At 39.9% G+C, this 14,331-nt stretch overlaps 1 protein-coding gene across 2 annotated transcripts in view; it reads right to left on the minus strand.

Annotated features, from left to right (window-relative positions):
* Positions 1–3,532: 3,532 nt before the first annotated feature.
* Positions 3,533–14,331, minus strand: part of LOC124798187 (E3 ubiquitin-protein ligase Topors) — a 96,823-nt gene continuing 86,024 nt past the window's right edge. For both annotated transcript variants that reach the window (XM_047261483.1, XM_047261484.1), the window contains exons 6-7: positions 6,071–6,831; positions 3,533–5,963 (exon numbers count right to left, since the gene is read on the minus strand). In XM_047261483.1, coding sequence (XP_047117439.1) covers positions 5,074–5,963; positions 6,071–6,831 — 1,651 coding nt within the window. In that variant the 3' untranslated portion in view covers positions 3,533–5,073. The remainder of the gene's footprint in view (positions 5,964–6,070; positions 6,832–14,331) is intronic.

Here is a 14,331-nt window from a genome sequence, read left to right on the forward strand (position 1 = left end):
TGATATATTTATCCTTGACAGCCGGAGACCATGCTTATGTTTGTATGAGTTGCATTTGGATGAATGTGTGTGCACGTAAGATCCTGGATTTCCCATTGTTTTAATGTTCAAATTTGTCATACTGCAAAGAATTTGTCAATTAGGGGTTAAAACTATGTTTATTTATATAAACAAGAGAAAATCAATGTCACTGAACTACCATTTGTAGTCAGTTGAATAAAAGGCTGTGGGTGAGTATACTCTCATTATTATATAAAATGTTTATTAGTTTTTCTAGCTGCTTCAAATGATCACTCCAAAATGCAAACTTTTGGTGACTACCTCCATCATCTTGTAACAAAAATGAGAGACAATCATCAGTTTCAACCATAATTTGACATATCGAAAAAGATCGAGAAGAGTTTACACAAGAACGTCATCCCAACAAACTCTGTTCCAATAGTCTCAATGTATTTTTGTTAGGGAGTAAGCTAAAAAACTTCAACCCTCTAAACCGATGGTTGTGAAAGTGCAGACTGATTCGTGGATTTGTGTGTAGTAAAGAATTTGTGTGGCTTAGGATTCTCAGACATGTTTTATAATAATATGCATCTAGCAACCAATAACAAAATTTAAAAACAAAGAATGGAAACTCCAGATGAGATGAGGTGAGATGAGAGACAAACACTGTCTGGTGGAGTGTGCAGGGAATAGAATGCTGACAGGTGTAGAATCAGGAGGTTGTGGGCCAGGGAAGTGGGGACGAAAGGAGCGAAAAAGGAGAGGAGCAGGAAAAGATGGATGGATACATTGGCAGAGGGTGACAAACAGTGCGAGACACGAGAGCAGATGATAGGATGAGTGGGGGGGAGTGTTAAGTGGAGGGGGTGGGCACAGTATGTTACCATAGGTTGAGGCTGGGATAATTACAGGAGTGGAGAATGTGTTGTAAAGATAACTCCCAACACAGTTGATAAAAGCTGGTGGTGGAGGGAAGGATCCAGATGGTTCAGGTAGTGAAGCAGCCATTGAAATCAAGTATATTATGTTCAGCTGCATATTGTGCTACAGGGTGGTCTACTTTGCTCTTGGCCACAGGTTGGCAGTGGCTGTTCATCCTGGTGTACAGGTGGTTGGTAGTCATACCATTATAAAAAGCTGTGCAATGATAGCAGCAGAGCTGGCAAATGACATGACTGCTTTCACAGATGGCCTGGGTCTGATGGGGTAGGGTAAGCCTGTGACAGGACTGGAATAGGAAGTGTTCGGTAGGTGGATTGGGAATGGCATAGGGACAGACTGGGATGTTGTGGAAGTTGGGTGGGCAACAGAACACTACTTTAGAAGGGGTGCGAAGTATCTCGAGTAGGATAGCCTTCATTCCTGGGCATGGTGATATGTAATCAAAGCCCTGGCAAAGGATGTGGTTCAGTTGTTCCAGTCTGGGGTGGTACAGGGTGATGAGAGGGGCACTCCTTTGTGGCTACTTCTTTTAGTTGGTGGGAGGATTGGAGGTGTGAAGGGAAATGGCACAGGAGATCTGTTTGCAGAATAGGTCTGGGGGATAATGCCTGTCTGTGAAGGCCTTGCTGAGACCTTCAGCATACTGAGCAAGGGAGTTGGGCTTGTCACTGCAGATATGCCATCCCTGGGTGGCCAGGCTGTAAGGTAGGGTTTTTTTGGTATGAAAGGGTTGACAGCTGTCGAAATGCAGGTATTGTTGGTGGGTTTAATCTAGACACAAGTCTAACAGACATTTGCACTATGTCATATACTAGATTTTTATAAAGCTTTAAGAGCATTTCTTGTGTGATGAGTGACATATTTTAAAATGTAAAGTCAAACACCATAAAGTCCAGGATGGAATAACAACAACATACACCAGGGGTCGCACTGACACTTTCAGAGACTGGAATTACCCTCTCAACCTTCTGAAAGAACAAACCTCCTGTGCCTTGTCTCTCCAGTCACCTACCAACTCCCACATACCCACCGACCGGCCACAAGGAAGCACCAGCACCATCCAGGACTGGAGAAACTGAATCACATTCTCCACCAGGGTTTTGACTACCTCTCGTCATGCCATGAAATGAGGAATATCCTTTCTACTCCTCCCACAGTGGTATTCTGCTGATCACTGAACCTATGCAAACACCTATTACAGCCTGCTCACAGCCATCTCCTACACATCTAAAGGCAGATGCGAAAATTGCCCTGTGACCTACAAACTAAGCTGCATGTTGTGTCGGTAGCTGGGCCGACACCGTGAAGTTGAGATGGCTGAAAAGGCAAGCTAGACTAACGCAGACGGGCGTGAAGTACTGGAACAGGATACGTAATTAATGTTAGGAAGAAAAGTACGGAGCAGGTTTAATACTTCACTTTACTCATTCATTGAGGTACATCGATCTTGACGATACACAGGAGACTTTAAGTACAATCACTGTATGGCTAATGGCGCCTTGCTAGTTCGTAGCCATTAACTTAGCTGATGGCTATTCTGTCTCTCGGCTAATGAGAGAGAAAGGCTTCGTACATCTGGTCGGTAGCTAGGTTCTCGTACAACTGGGGCTAGTGCTCTCTCGTATCACGAGACCTGCCTTGGTGGTGGCGCTAGGTCTGCGATTACACAGTGGCGACACGCGGGTCCGACATGTACTAAATGGACCGCGGCCGATTTAAGCTACCACCTAGCAAGTGTGGTGTCTGGCGGTGACACCACACTGCATCACTGTGCTACTTTTTACATGGGCATGACAACTAATAAGATGTCTGTCTACATGAATGTCCACCTACAAATTGTGGCTAAGAGACAACTGGACCATCCAGTTGCTGAACACAATGTCCTTCACTTCAGTGACTGTTTCACAGGCTGCTCCATATGAATTCTTCCTAACACCAGCATTTTCTGAATTGTGCAAGTGGGAACTCTCCCTGAAATATAACCCATGTTCCATTAACCACCCTGGTCTCAACCTGGTCTTCCTCGCTCCCACTCCAGCACCACACAGCCTTCTTTTCCACCAACACATCTGCTAATCCTTTTCCTCCCCCCCCCCCCAACTTTCTTCCTTTCCAACTCACCTCCATTTTCACCCCCCCCCCCAAACCTTTCATCTAACCTAGCAGCCCAACCATGTCCCCATCACATCTCTGCACTCTCCTACAAGCAGCTCTACATCTTCCTCTACCCCCACCCTGCTACCCCTGCCCCCTTCCCACTTGCATCCCCACTGTGATCCATGCCACATCAATATCCCCACCCCCCACACCAGACCACTGCCCCCATCAGGCACAGTCGCAGTCCTGTCTGGTCACAAGGCCAGAGACACTGCGCGCACGTGTGTGTGTGTGTGTGTGTGTGTGTGTGTGTGTGTGTGTGTGTGTGGGGGGGGGGGGGGGGGACATTTCGGAACAAAGCTTTTTGGCTGAAAGCTTAACTGTACAGCAGTCTTTTTGTTGTGCCTGTCTGCAACTCAACATCTCCTCTATATCATTAATATTTTTAAATGTATTATTTGTGTCTTGTTGTCAGATAACATTTACTAAATGATTATACAACACACACTGATTTATTATTTATTTTTCAAGATACAATGCAAAATATGGAACATAAAAGATTGCAAATATGCATCTAACAATACTTAACTTGATTATAACACTCAAGCTCCAGAGGATGTTTCTACAGTGCAGTGTGGGGAAAGAGGAAGAAAAATGTATGCTGACAATAGACAAAGCACTTCATTTACTAAAGTCATTAATGTCAACAGTCATGTGTAAGGGATTAGAACTTTCCCCTGCTGAATTTCCTACATTCTAAATTAAATAGGAAAATTGGCACAAATGGCTAAAACAGTTTTTGATACATAAGTCTGCACTGAACGCAGAATGATAATGACTTGTTAATTCATCAAAAAATGAGTCTGAGCAACATGAACAAAATCAATGCATCAAAATTCGTCATTATGTCAGAAAAATTGCCTTCTTTGAAATGAATTCTGTATAATTCGGCATACCCAAAATTTTTGCTCAAATGTATTTCATAAAATCATGATAGCTTAAAAATAGAATGTAAGTATATACAAGTTTTGTAAAGATACTTGAATTGAAATATTTGTTTTCATTATACAAAGAAACAGAAATTTCCACCTTTTATCACAATAGCTACTTGTTTCTATCCTTCAACATTTATGGAAGAAATTTTCCACTAGTTCCTCATATTTTTCAAAAAATTTTGACCACAATAATAAAATAGTATCTGTCACACAAAGTTGTTGCTACCGGGCTTTAGTGATCAAACTACAGCAAATTAAGTTCACTGAACATAATTTGAAGTTCTAACACAAGTCAAAACAAGTAACACAATAAATCAAAGATACAGGTCGTCTGCATTATCAAGTAACTTTTACAATAAAGATGACTGAACACCCAATTATACTACTCAAGTAAGAGACGCCTGAAACACAGCATTCTCTTCTTATACACAGCAAAACTATTCATACCATCCCACGATCAAAGTGACTCACGCGTTTTGCAGTGTAAAAATATATACAGTTTAATGGGTCAGACAGTAACTACACAGTAATTGTTGAAATTGTACACATTCAAGAGACAGACAAAGCATAACAATGTGCTTCCTATCCACAAATTTATGCAATTTGTTAAGATTTACAATATTTGACGTTCTCTCAAAGTAATATACAATGCAATCATGATTTTAAGTACAAAGCACCTTTAAATGGTCTTTACTCTAACCAGCAGCAACCCATAATGCTTTCACACGGCCAAGTGGAAAAGAAAACAGGGCAAAAAATAAATAAGGACACATCTGGATGATTTATGACGAACTTCTATTATCGCAGTTAGCACTGTATTTACAAACACTACAAGCACTGTTGTACGGCTCTTGTAGTCTTCCTGCATTGCAATCTGTCACATTATTATGTTCACTGCACTACGTTAAAAAAAAAAAAAAAAAGCACAACTTCAGTAACATTTACACAATTACTGCTTAACTTACTGAAATACTTTGAACTGAACACCAGTATATATATTATTTACAATAAAAGGAAAATGCACGTGGCTCTTAAGCCCTTAGTCAGAGTCTGAATAAATTACGGCATTTTCAGACCTCCGTTTGGTATGACGAACAACAAAATCTTCTGAAGATGAGGAAGAAGTATATCGCTCCTTTCTTCGCCGCTTTTTCCTGTCATGCCTCCTTGACTTATGCTTTGATTTACTACCACGGCTAGATAGATTCCACGGATTCAATGAAGGCTCATGCTGACGAACTGAACTAGATGATGTCGATGATGTTGAGGGATATGACACACCTTTAGTATTTGAAGTACTGGTTTGTTTTGGAATAACAATGCTTCGCAGTTTTGGTTTATGTTCAGTGCCAAAAATACTTTCATCATCAGAAGAATATGGTGAGCTATATACAGAAATCCTTGAAGCAAGTGGATAACTATAATCATCTAATGACGATCTCCCAGAATTATAAGCATACCTTGAACTTTCTCTTTCCTTAGAAATGTGATGCCTCACAGGACTCTTGCTCAATGAATCGGAGCTACACGACAATTTGCTTAAATTACTCACTCTAGTTTTGCGGCACCTGTGAGAACTTCCACTCGATGAATCAGAGCTATAAGGTAATTTCTTCAGTCGCTTCCCTTTAGATCTGCGACGCCTGATGGGACTGCTACTCAGTGTGTCTGAACTACTGTAGATAAGTTGTTTTGAACGGTTTAGACCAACTGGTGAAAAAGGGGATGAACTACTGCTTTGTGAACTTTTCGCTCTTGTTGGCTTCTTGTTAATCTTGACTCTACTTCTGCTGGAACGAACTTTCTTTTCTTTGTGCTGGTGCACACGGGAACTTTTTACTGAATCCGGAATGTAGTTAGAGCAGCCAGCAGTGGAATCAGGCATTTCTCGCTGAGATCCTGAGGTAGAGGCAACAGGACTCACTGTATCTGCAATGTAAGAACCAAATTTGTCAGCAGACAGTAAAAAAATTATTATAATTACAAAGTGTACATAAATATATATCCAAGGAATACAAAGAGTGACCCCCTCTTACCTGAGCTGTGCAGCTTATTTGAGTTATTGTCATTTATCTTATTACTATTAGAGTTTGCAGTTGTTTCACAAGAAGGTTCTTGCTCTTCTATAACATCTTCATCTGTATCGAGTGCAACAATTTCTGGAGTTCTTTCATGCAATGGTTTAACATAGCCAACTATAACACAGTCTTCAGAATCACTTGATGAAACAACATCTGATGCCTGTGATCTTATATTTGCTGTATACAAATGATCTTGCAAACTTTCACCTGCTTGCACTCTCTGAGAAGTATGGCGTGAAGTATTCCCATGTCTCCCAGAACGACTGCTAATGGAAGATAGATGGGAAGCTTCACCAACACCTTCAACATCAATGTCATTATCATCCTCATTTGCAACAGTTTCATGTGATGAGTCAACTGAGTCATCTGATGATATCACAACCACATCACTATCATCATCACGTACTGAATGGGGTGAAGGTGGAAGCTCTATTGTATGAGCTTCATATGAACCATACTCAGCTGTCTCGTCAAAACCAATCATGTCATATGGAGAACGTGCAAATGTCCACAGTTCATGGATAAAATGGTCAACATGCCTAGGGTTGATATTGTTTCGAAGATAATTTCTTATACTGCTGCTGTTAACTGAATGGTACTGCAGCATATTTAGAATGCAGTCCAAAACTAAAGCCAACCGTGACTGATTCTCTATAAGCACTGACAACTCACGAGAAAGCCAAGGAAGCAATCTATGCAGCTGTGCTGGATTGTTTCTGGAAGAAAAAAAAAAAAAAAAAAAAAAAGATAAAAACCATTGAAAAAATTGGCAGCATTAAAAAAAAATTAAATTCATAAATACTCAAACTCTCATCTGGGTCTATTTTAAAGAAATGTTAACTATGAACTATGTAACCACTTTTTCAATGGAACTTAAGTGTTATTGTTACTATACATCACAAAAAAAACTTGTTGACACCAATGTTTTATGTATATGCGACTTAATGACTATTACCAATAACACATATCAGTTCTTCATTTTGTTTTAAAAAGGAATAGCAAAGCCAGAAATGCCAAAATATTTGAGATGTTCTAATTAACAGATGAATGTATGAAGTATAAAACATCTTTCGAAGGTTGGGCCAAAGGGTAATTAGTTAACAAAGCCAATTAAGTAAACAGCAAAAGTTATAGCTAGTATGTAGAAAACTAGAGAAAAAATACAAATAGAATAAGGTAATTATTAACGAGAAGCCATAATTTTAAACAAAAAGATAAAAGAACATGTCAGAATATGCTGAATTAAACAAAACTATTCACAAATATCTCAAAGTATATATAAGAAGATACAACGAAAATTTGGTTACAGAATAAAATGAGAACAACAAAAGTATAAAGAAAACAATACGCAGAAACATGTGTAAAATAGACAACACATTGTTTTCTGTCAAGATAGCTGATGCCACAGCAAATAATAACAGTGAAAAAGATATTCAAGCATTTCAAGATATCTTCAAATGTTTATATACTGCACACATGAATCAGAATAATAATATTAGTAATGAAAATTATAATGTTCCACATGTAATGTGAGTTGAGGAATATAAAGTCACTTGAGGTAGGAAAAAAAGGGAAAAATACAGAGTGTACATAAAGTCCGGGAACACTTTCAATTATTTATTGCACAAGAACTAAAAATTGTACAGATATCACACTTATGTCATTTAGAAGAGAAACCCTGAAAGTTTTTTTTTCCATGTATGCCACATCAGCATAGTTTGGTAATTAGCTGATTGTCACCCCTAGTTGCAAACATGACGAGTTCAGGTGTGGAGCGAACTTTGTCTGTGTTGGAGTTCACTGTTTCATGAAATGGCCTCCCCGGTCACCAGATCTCAATCCATGTGACTTTTTTCTGTGGGGACACATTAAAGATCTGGTGCATCTACCACCTCTACCACGTGATGTAGCAGAGCTCCGGGAGATAATACAGGAAGCGACTGCCTCAGTTGACGATGCCATGCTGGGACGGGTATGGCAAGAATTCGATTACCGTATTGACATCTGCCAGGTTACTCATGGTTCGTATATCAAATGTTTGTAAAAAAACCTTTCAGTTTCTCTTCAAAATGCAATATGTATGACATCTGTATAATGTTTAGTTCTTGTGCAATAAATAATTGAAAGTGTTCCTGGACTTTATGTACACCCTGTACTTAGAGATGATGGTATTCCAGTTTTATGACCTGGATAATATACAAACTTTCGAAATGTGTGTTGATATCAGTTGAAATAGAATATAGTCCTCTGTCCATATCATGTTAAATTTACAACTGACCTCTTGTCAGAAAATAAAATGCAGTACAGCATCGATTATCCAAATGTCTGTCCACTAAACAACCACATAACCGAACAACCAAGTAACTGAACTGTTACTCGCTTGCGCGGAATTGTTTAAGACAGTTTTTGTGCCCTCTGAAATCATCAGTTAAAGAATGGCAAAAGGGAAGAAAACATTACTGATCCTTGCCAACACACTAATTCATCCAACATATGGTGTCCTAAACGAAAAAGGATGAGTTCATGGAAGTGATGGATTTTCCACCTAACATCACCTCCTTATTACAGCTCATGGATCGAGACATTATTGAGACTTTCAAATGGTATTACAGAAAAGGATTGTTACATAAGTTACTGCTAGAATAAGGAGGGAGAAGATACAGGAACAGAATTTGAAAAAAGCCTATAATAAAATGGTGGGTATGTCAGAAAGTTCTCAAAGTCTAATTAAAAATAATGAACAGAATGATATGTCTGAATTAAGTATTTACATGTCTAAATATGGCCTTGCGATAGCCTAAAGCTCGAGATGAAAGCAACCAGTATCAGATACCAGCCCTGCAAAAAGGGCTCGCTCAGGCAGAGCAAAATTAAGAATTCTGTTAGTGTTAATTCTATGCATATGTAATGTACATGGAAAATGCATACGTATTACAATATCTTTTTGTTTACTAGGCTGTATTACATGTATTCCTACTGCACTTGCCTTTGTAATAATAAAAGAGATCTGTGTCATTATCAATATACATAATTTTTATTGATAAATAGAAGTACACACTTTGATTATCCAAATAAACCGGTTTTCTGAACACCCAAGTCCCCCAATTAGTTTGTATAATAGTCGCTCTACTGCATACACCATGAAAAACGTGGTGTACTGGAACGTGTACGTCACAGGCACCACAAACTGATGCATTCTCTCACCAGAATATTTTACCAAGGGACTAAGGACAATTCTATAGGTAGAGGTGAGACAGTGACATTTTGTTACTCTCCTCTGACCAGAATGAGAAATGACACATAAGGGTGATTGATTTCACTGGCTGCCGTTCACTGTTCTTTATGTCTAGTCACTCTTCCTTCCCATAGCACACAATTTTTATTCAATGGTAACATAATTTCTTGCCAGGAGACAGCACATTACATTATAATAGAACCGTAACAGACTTCTTTACCTGGCATGTATAACTTGCTCATTTCCCTATTAAAAGGATAGTAAAAATATTGAACCATATGAGAAAATTCTTCCCTCAGTTGTGCTTACTGTGTTATTTACGAGCGAGTACTACTCATAGGTAAAATCTGATGATGTGACAAGGGGAAAGTACAGTGCAGCTAAATGTGTCCCTTGCTTAAGACTCATTCATGGACATTGTAATAAAATACTGTAAAATGACAACTTAAAAAACTACATTCAAAGTGCCTCCCCTAAAAGGTGAGCTATACTATGTGATCAAAGTATCCGAACCCCTGGCTGAAAATGACTTACAAGTTCGTGGCGCCCTCCATCGATAATACTGGAATTCAATATGGCGTTGGCCCACCCTTAACCTTGATGACGGCTTCCACTCTCACATGCATACATTCAATCAGGTGCTGGAAGGTTTCTTGGGGAATGGCAGCCCATTCTTCATGGAGTACTGCACTGAGGAGAGGTATCGATGTCGGTCGGTGAGGCCTGGCACGAAGTCGGTGTTCCAAAACATCCCAGAGGTATTCTATAGGATTCAGGTCAGAACTCTGCGCAGGCCAGTCCATTAGAGGGCTGCTTTTGTCATCTAACCACTCTGCCACAGGCCATGCATTATGAACAAGTACTCGATCGTGTTGAAAGATGCAATCACAATCCCCGAATTGTTATTCAACAGTGGGAAGCAATAAGGTGCTTAAAACATGAATATAGGCCTGTGCTGTGACAGTGCCATACAAAACAACAAGGCGTGCAAGCCCCCCCTCCATAAAAAGCATGACCACAGGATAACACCACCACCTCCAAATTTCACTGCTGGCACCACACATGCTGGCAGATGACGTTCACCAGGCATTCACCATATCCACACCCTGCCATCAGATCGCCACATTGTGTATCGTGATTCGTCACTTCATACAACTTTTTACTACTGTTCAAATGTCCAATGTTTATGCTTCTTACACCAAGCTAGGGGTCATTTGGCATACATCGGCTTGATATGTGACTTATGAGCAACCGCTTGACCACGAAATCCATGTTTTCTCACCTCCCGCCTAACTGTGATACTTCTTGCAGTGGATCCTGATGCAGTTTGGAATTCCTGTGTGATGGTCTGGATAGATGTCTGCCTATTACACATTGTGACTGCCCCCCTTCAACTGTCAGCGGTTTCTGTCAGTCAACAGGCGAGGTTGGCCTGTGCACTTCACATTTCCACTTCACTATTACATTGGAAACATGCACCTAGAGATATTTAGGAGTGTGGAAATCTTGGGTACAGACATATGACACAAGTGACACCCAATCAACTGACCACGTTCGAAGTCCGTGAGTTACGCGGTGCACCCGATTCTGCTGTCTCACGATATCTAATGACTACTGAGGTCGCTGATATGGAGTCCTGGCAGTAGGTGGCAGCACAATGCACCTAATATGAAAAACGTATGTTTTTGGGGGTGTCCGGATACCTTTGATCACATAGTGTAGATTTAATACTGAGGCTATGGAGATGTTAACCTTTTGCTCTAACCTGGATATAAAACAGTGACATCTGCCATACTCATTTCTAAACATTCATTTCCTTCCTCGATATGCAAGTAGAGTATCACATAAAATAGATTATAATGGTACAAAGCATGAAGTACACACTATCTCTATCTCTACACCTACACAACGCAGGGTACAGTGGCATGTGCAATATACCATGTAGGCAGACAGAGGAAGTGTGCGGACATAGGACAAGTCCTTTTAGGACATTTTTACACCGTTTTTGTTTCTGCTATCATTTATTTTGCTGTCTAAATATCAAACTTATCTACCGTTTTCACCATCTTATTTCCTGATTCTGCCAGCATCACTTGTCTTAGTTAAACTTGTTTTATTTTTGTGGGTGTTCATCTTACAAACTGTTTTCAAGACAGTATCTATAATTCCCTTCAAAAATTTTTCCTACTTTCCTTTACTGATAATGTAATGTGTAGATTGAATAACATAGGGCATAAGCCACAACTAATCCTGTCATACTATCCTCTCAATTACTACATCCTTTCTGTGTGCTTCATCTCTTAGAACTGTAGTTTGGTTTCTACACAAGCTGTAGATGATCTTCTGCTTTTTGTATTTAGCTCCTGATATAAGTTCCCTGGTTGTTTATTGGATTTATTGGATTGCCTGTTATGCAAAACACTGTTTTTTTCTTATGACCCAAATAGATACCAGCACCTCTGTGTTAGCATCAGTAGGTTTTCTTTATTCAAATCTGTGAATTTTTAACTGATAACTAATCTATGAAAATTAGGCCTAAAGATAGTTATTTTTTGTTTTTGCCATTACCTTAATTTTATATTATATGGTTACGCAGCATGATTTGCACGTTCTCACATACTGGAAGCTTGTCATCTGCAAGCAAATGATGTAAATGTGAACTTGGTTGGGGAGTTCGTTTTGCTTTGTCAGATCATTTTGATTTGCATGCTCATGAGTTTCTCTGAGCATTTCACACACAAATACAGGGTGAAAATTATTGAACTATATGAAAAAAATTATAAACAAACGTAAATTAGTTACAAACTGTAGCGTGCACACACTTTATTCAAAATGTAAAGATCACTACAGATATTTGGATTTATGTTATGACATGTTCAATACGCCTGCTGTCATTGTCAACGATGTGGCGCAGATGAATAGTGAAATTTTGCGTGACCTGCTGAAGTGTTGGAACATTGATGACCTCCTGAATGGTTGTTTTCAGCTCAGCAATAGTTTTGGGATTATTGCTATACACTTTGTCTTTAATACACCCCCACAAAAAGGAGTCGCATGTGTTCAGATTCAGAGAATATGGCAGCCAATCGACGCCCATGCCAATGGTCTACAGGTACCCCAGAGCAAGAATGCAGTCCCCAAAGTGCTCTTCCAGGACATCAAACACTCTCCTGCTTTGTGATCCATCTTGCATGAACTACATCTTGTGGAAATCAGGGTCACTTTGGATAATGGAGGTGAAATCATCTTCCAAAATCTTCACCTACCATTTGGTAGTCACTGTGTCATCAAGGAATATCGCAGTGATTATTCCATGACTGGACGTGGCACATCACACAGTCACCTGTCAAGGGTGAAGAGACTTTTTGATCACCAAACCATGCATGCACATACTAATTCCCATCATGCCCCACGGAAAACCATGCACTTTGAACGTCCTAATGCAAACCATTCAGAAGTTATGACAATTTTATTTCACAAATAATTGTCACCCTTTACTAGACGTAATCTGCAGAATTTTGTTTGTGATAAACACTTCTTGCTCTGGCAAAACTCTCTCTCCTCTCTCTCTCTTTGTTTATGCGTGTGTGTGTGTGTGTGTGTGTGTGTGTGTGTGTGTGTGTGTGTGTAGGGAGGGGGGGGGGTTGCATAAACCCATGTATGTATAAACTTCACATTATTTAAAACATTAAGGGAACCTTGCAGAAAGATGACACACACACACACACACACACACACACACAGCGAGAGAGACAGAGGGAGTGAGAGAGATACAGGAGGGGTAGATGGTGCCAAACTCACTTGAGAACAGGTGAACATCACTTGGGATGGGATTCACAATAACACCATTTGTGTTTTAACAAAGTGAGAAGTGCCTGTTACAATATATGCGTAGTATCTGTGTGTGGTTCTGAATAACTCATGAGAACACAAATGACAGAGGATCTGACAAAACAAAACATAAGTAAATCTTTAGGTCTAATTATCATATATTAGTTATCACTTAAAAAATATGTTCACATTTTAAAGACTTTAATAAAGAAAGTGCACTGATGACAGCACAGAGGTGTTGAAACTTATCTGGGTCATATGAAAAACAACCTCCCCCCCCCCCACGAACCATGGACCTTGCCATTGGTGGGGAGGCTTGCGTGCCTCAACGACACAGATAGCCGTACCGTAGGTGCAACCACAACGGAGGGGTATCTGTTGAGAGGCCAGACAAACGTATGGTTCCTGAAGAGGGGCAGCAGCCTTTTCAGTAGCTGCAGGGGCAACAGTCTGGATGATTGACTGATCTGGCCTTGTAACACTAACCAAAACGGACTTGCTGTGCTGGTACTGCGAATGGCTGAAAGCAAGGGGAAACTACAGCCGTAATTTTTCCCGAGGGCATGCAGCTTTACTGTACGATTAAATGATGATGGCGTCCTTTCCGGAGGTAAAATAGTCCCCCATTCAGATCTCCGGGCAGGGACTACTCAAGAGGACGTTGTTATCAGGAGAAAGAAAACTGGCGTTCTACGGATCAGAGGGTGGAATGTCAGATCCCTTAATTGGGCAGGTAGGTTAGAAAATTTAAAAAGGGAAATGGATAGGTTAAAGTTAGATATAGTGGGAATTAGTGAAGTTCAGTGGCAGGATGAACAATACTTCTGGTCAGGTGAATACAAGGTTATTAATACAAAATCAAATAGGGGTAATGCAAGAGTAGGTTTAAAAAAGAATAAAAACAAAGGAGTGCGGGTAAGCTACTACAAACAGCATAGTGAATGCATTATTGTGGCCAAGATAGACACGAAGCCCATGCCTACTACAGTAGTACAAGTTTATATGCCAACTAGCTGTGCAGATGACGAAGAAATTGAAGAAATTATTCAGGTAGTGAAGGGAGATGAAAATTTAATAGTCAGGGGTGACTGGAATTCGACAGTAGGAAAAGGAAGGGAAGGAAACGTAATGGAAGAATCCTGGAGATACT

The sequence above is a fragment of the Schistocerca piceifrons genome, chromosome 5 (genome assembly GCF_021461385.2).
Source record: "Schistocerca piceifrons isolate TAMUIC-IGC-003096 chromosome 5, iqSchPice1.1, whole genome shotgun sequence".
NCBI lineage: Eukaryota > Metazoa > Arthropoda > Insecta > Orthoptera > Acrididae > Schistocerca > Schistocerca piceifrons.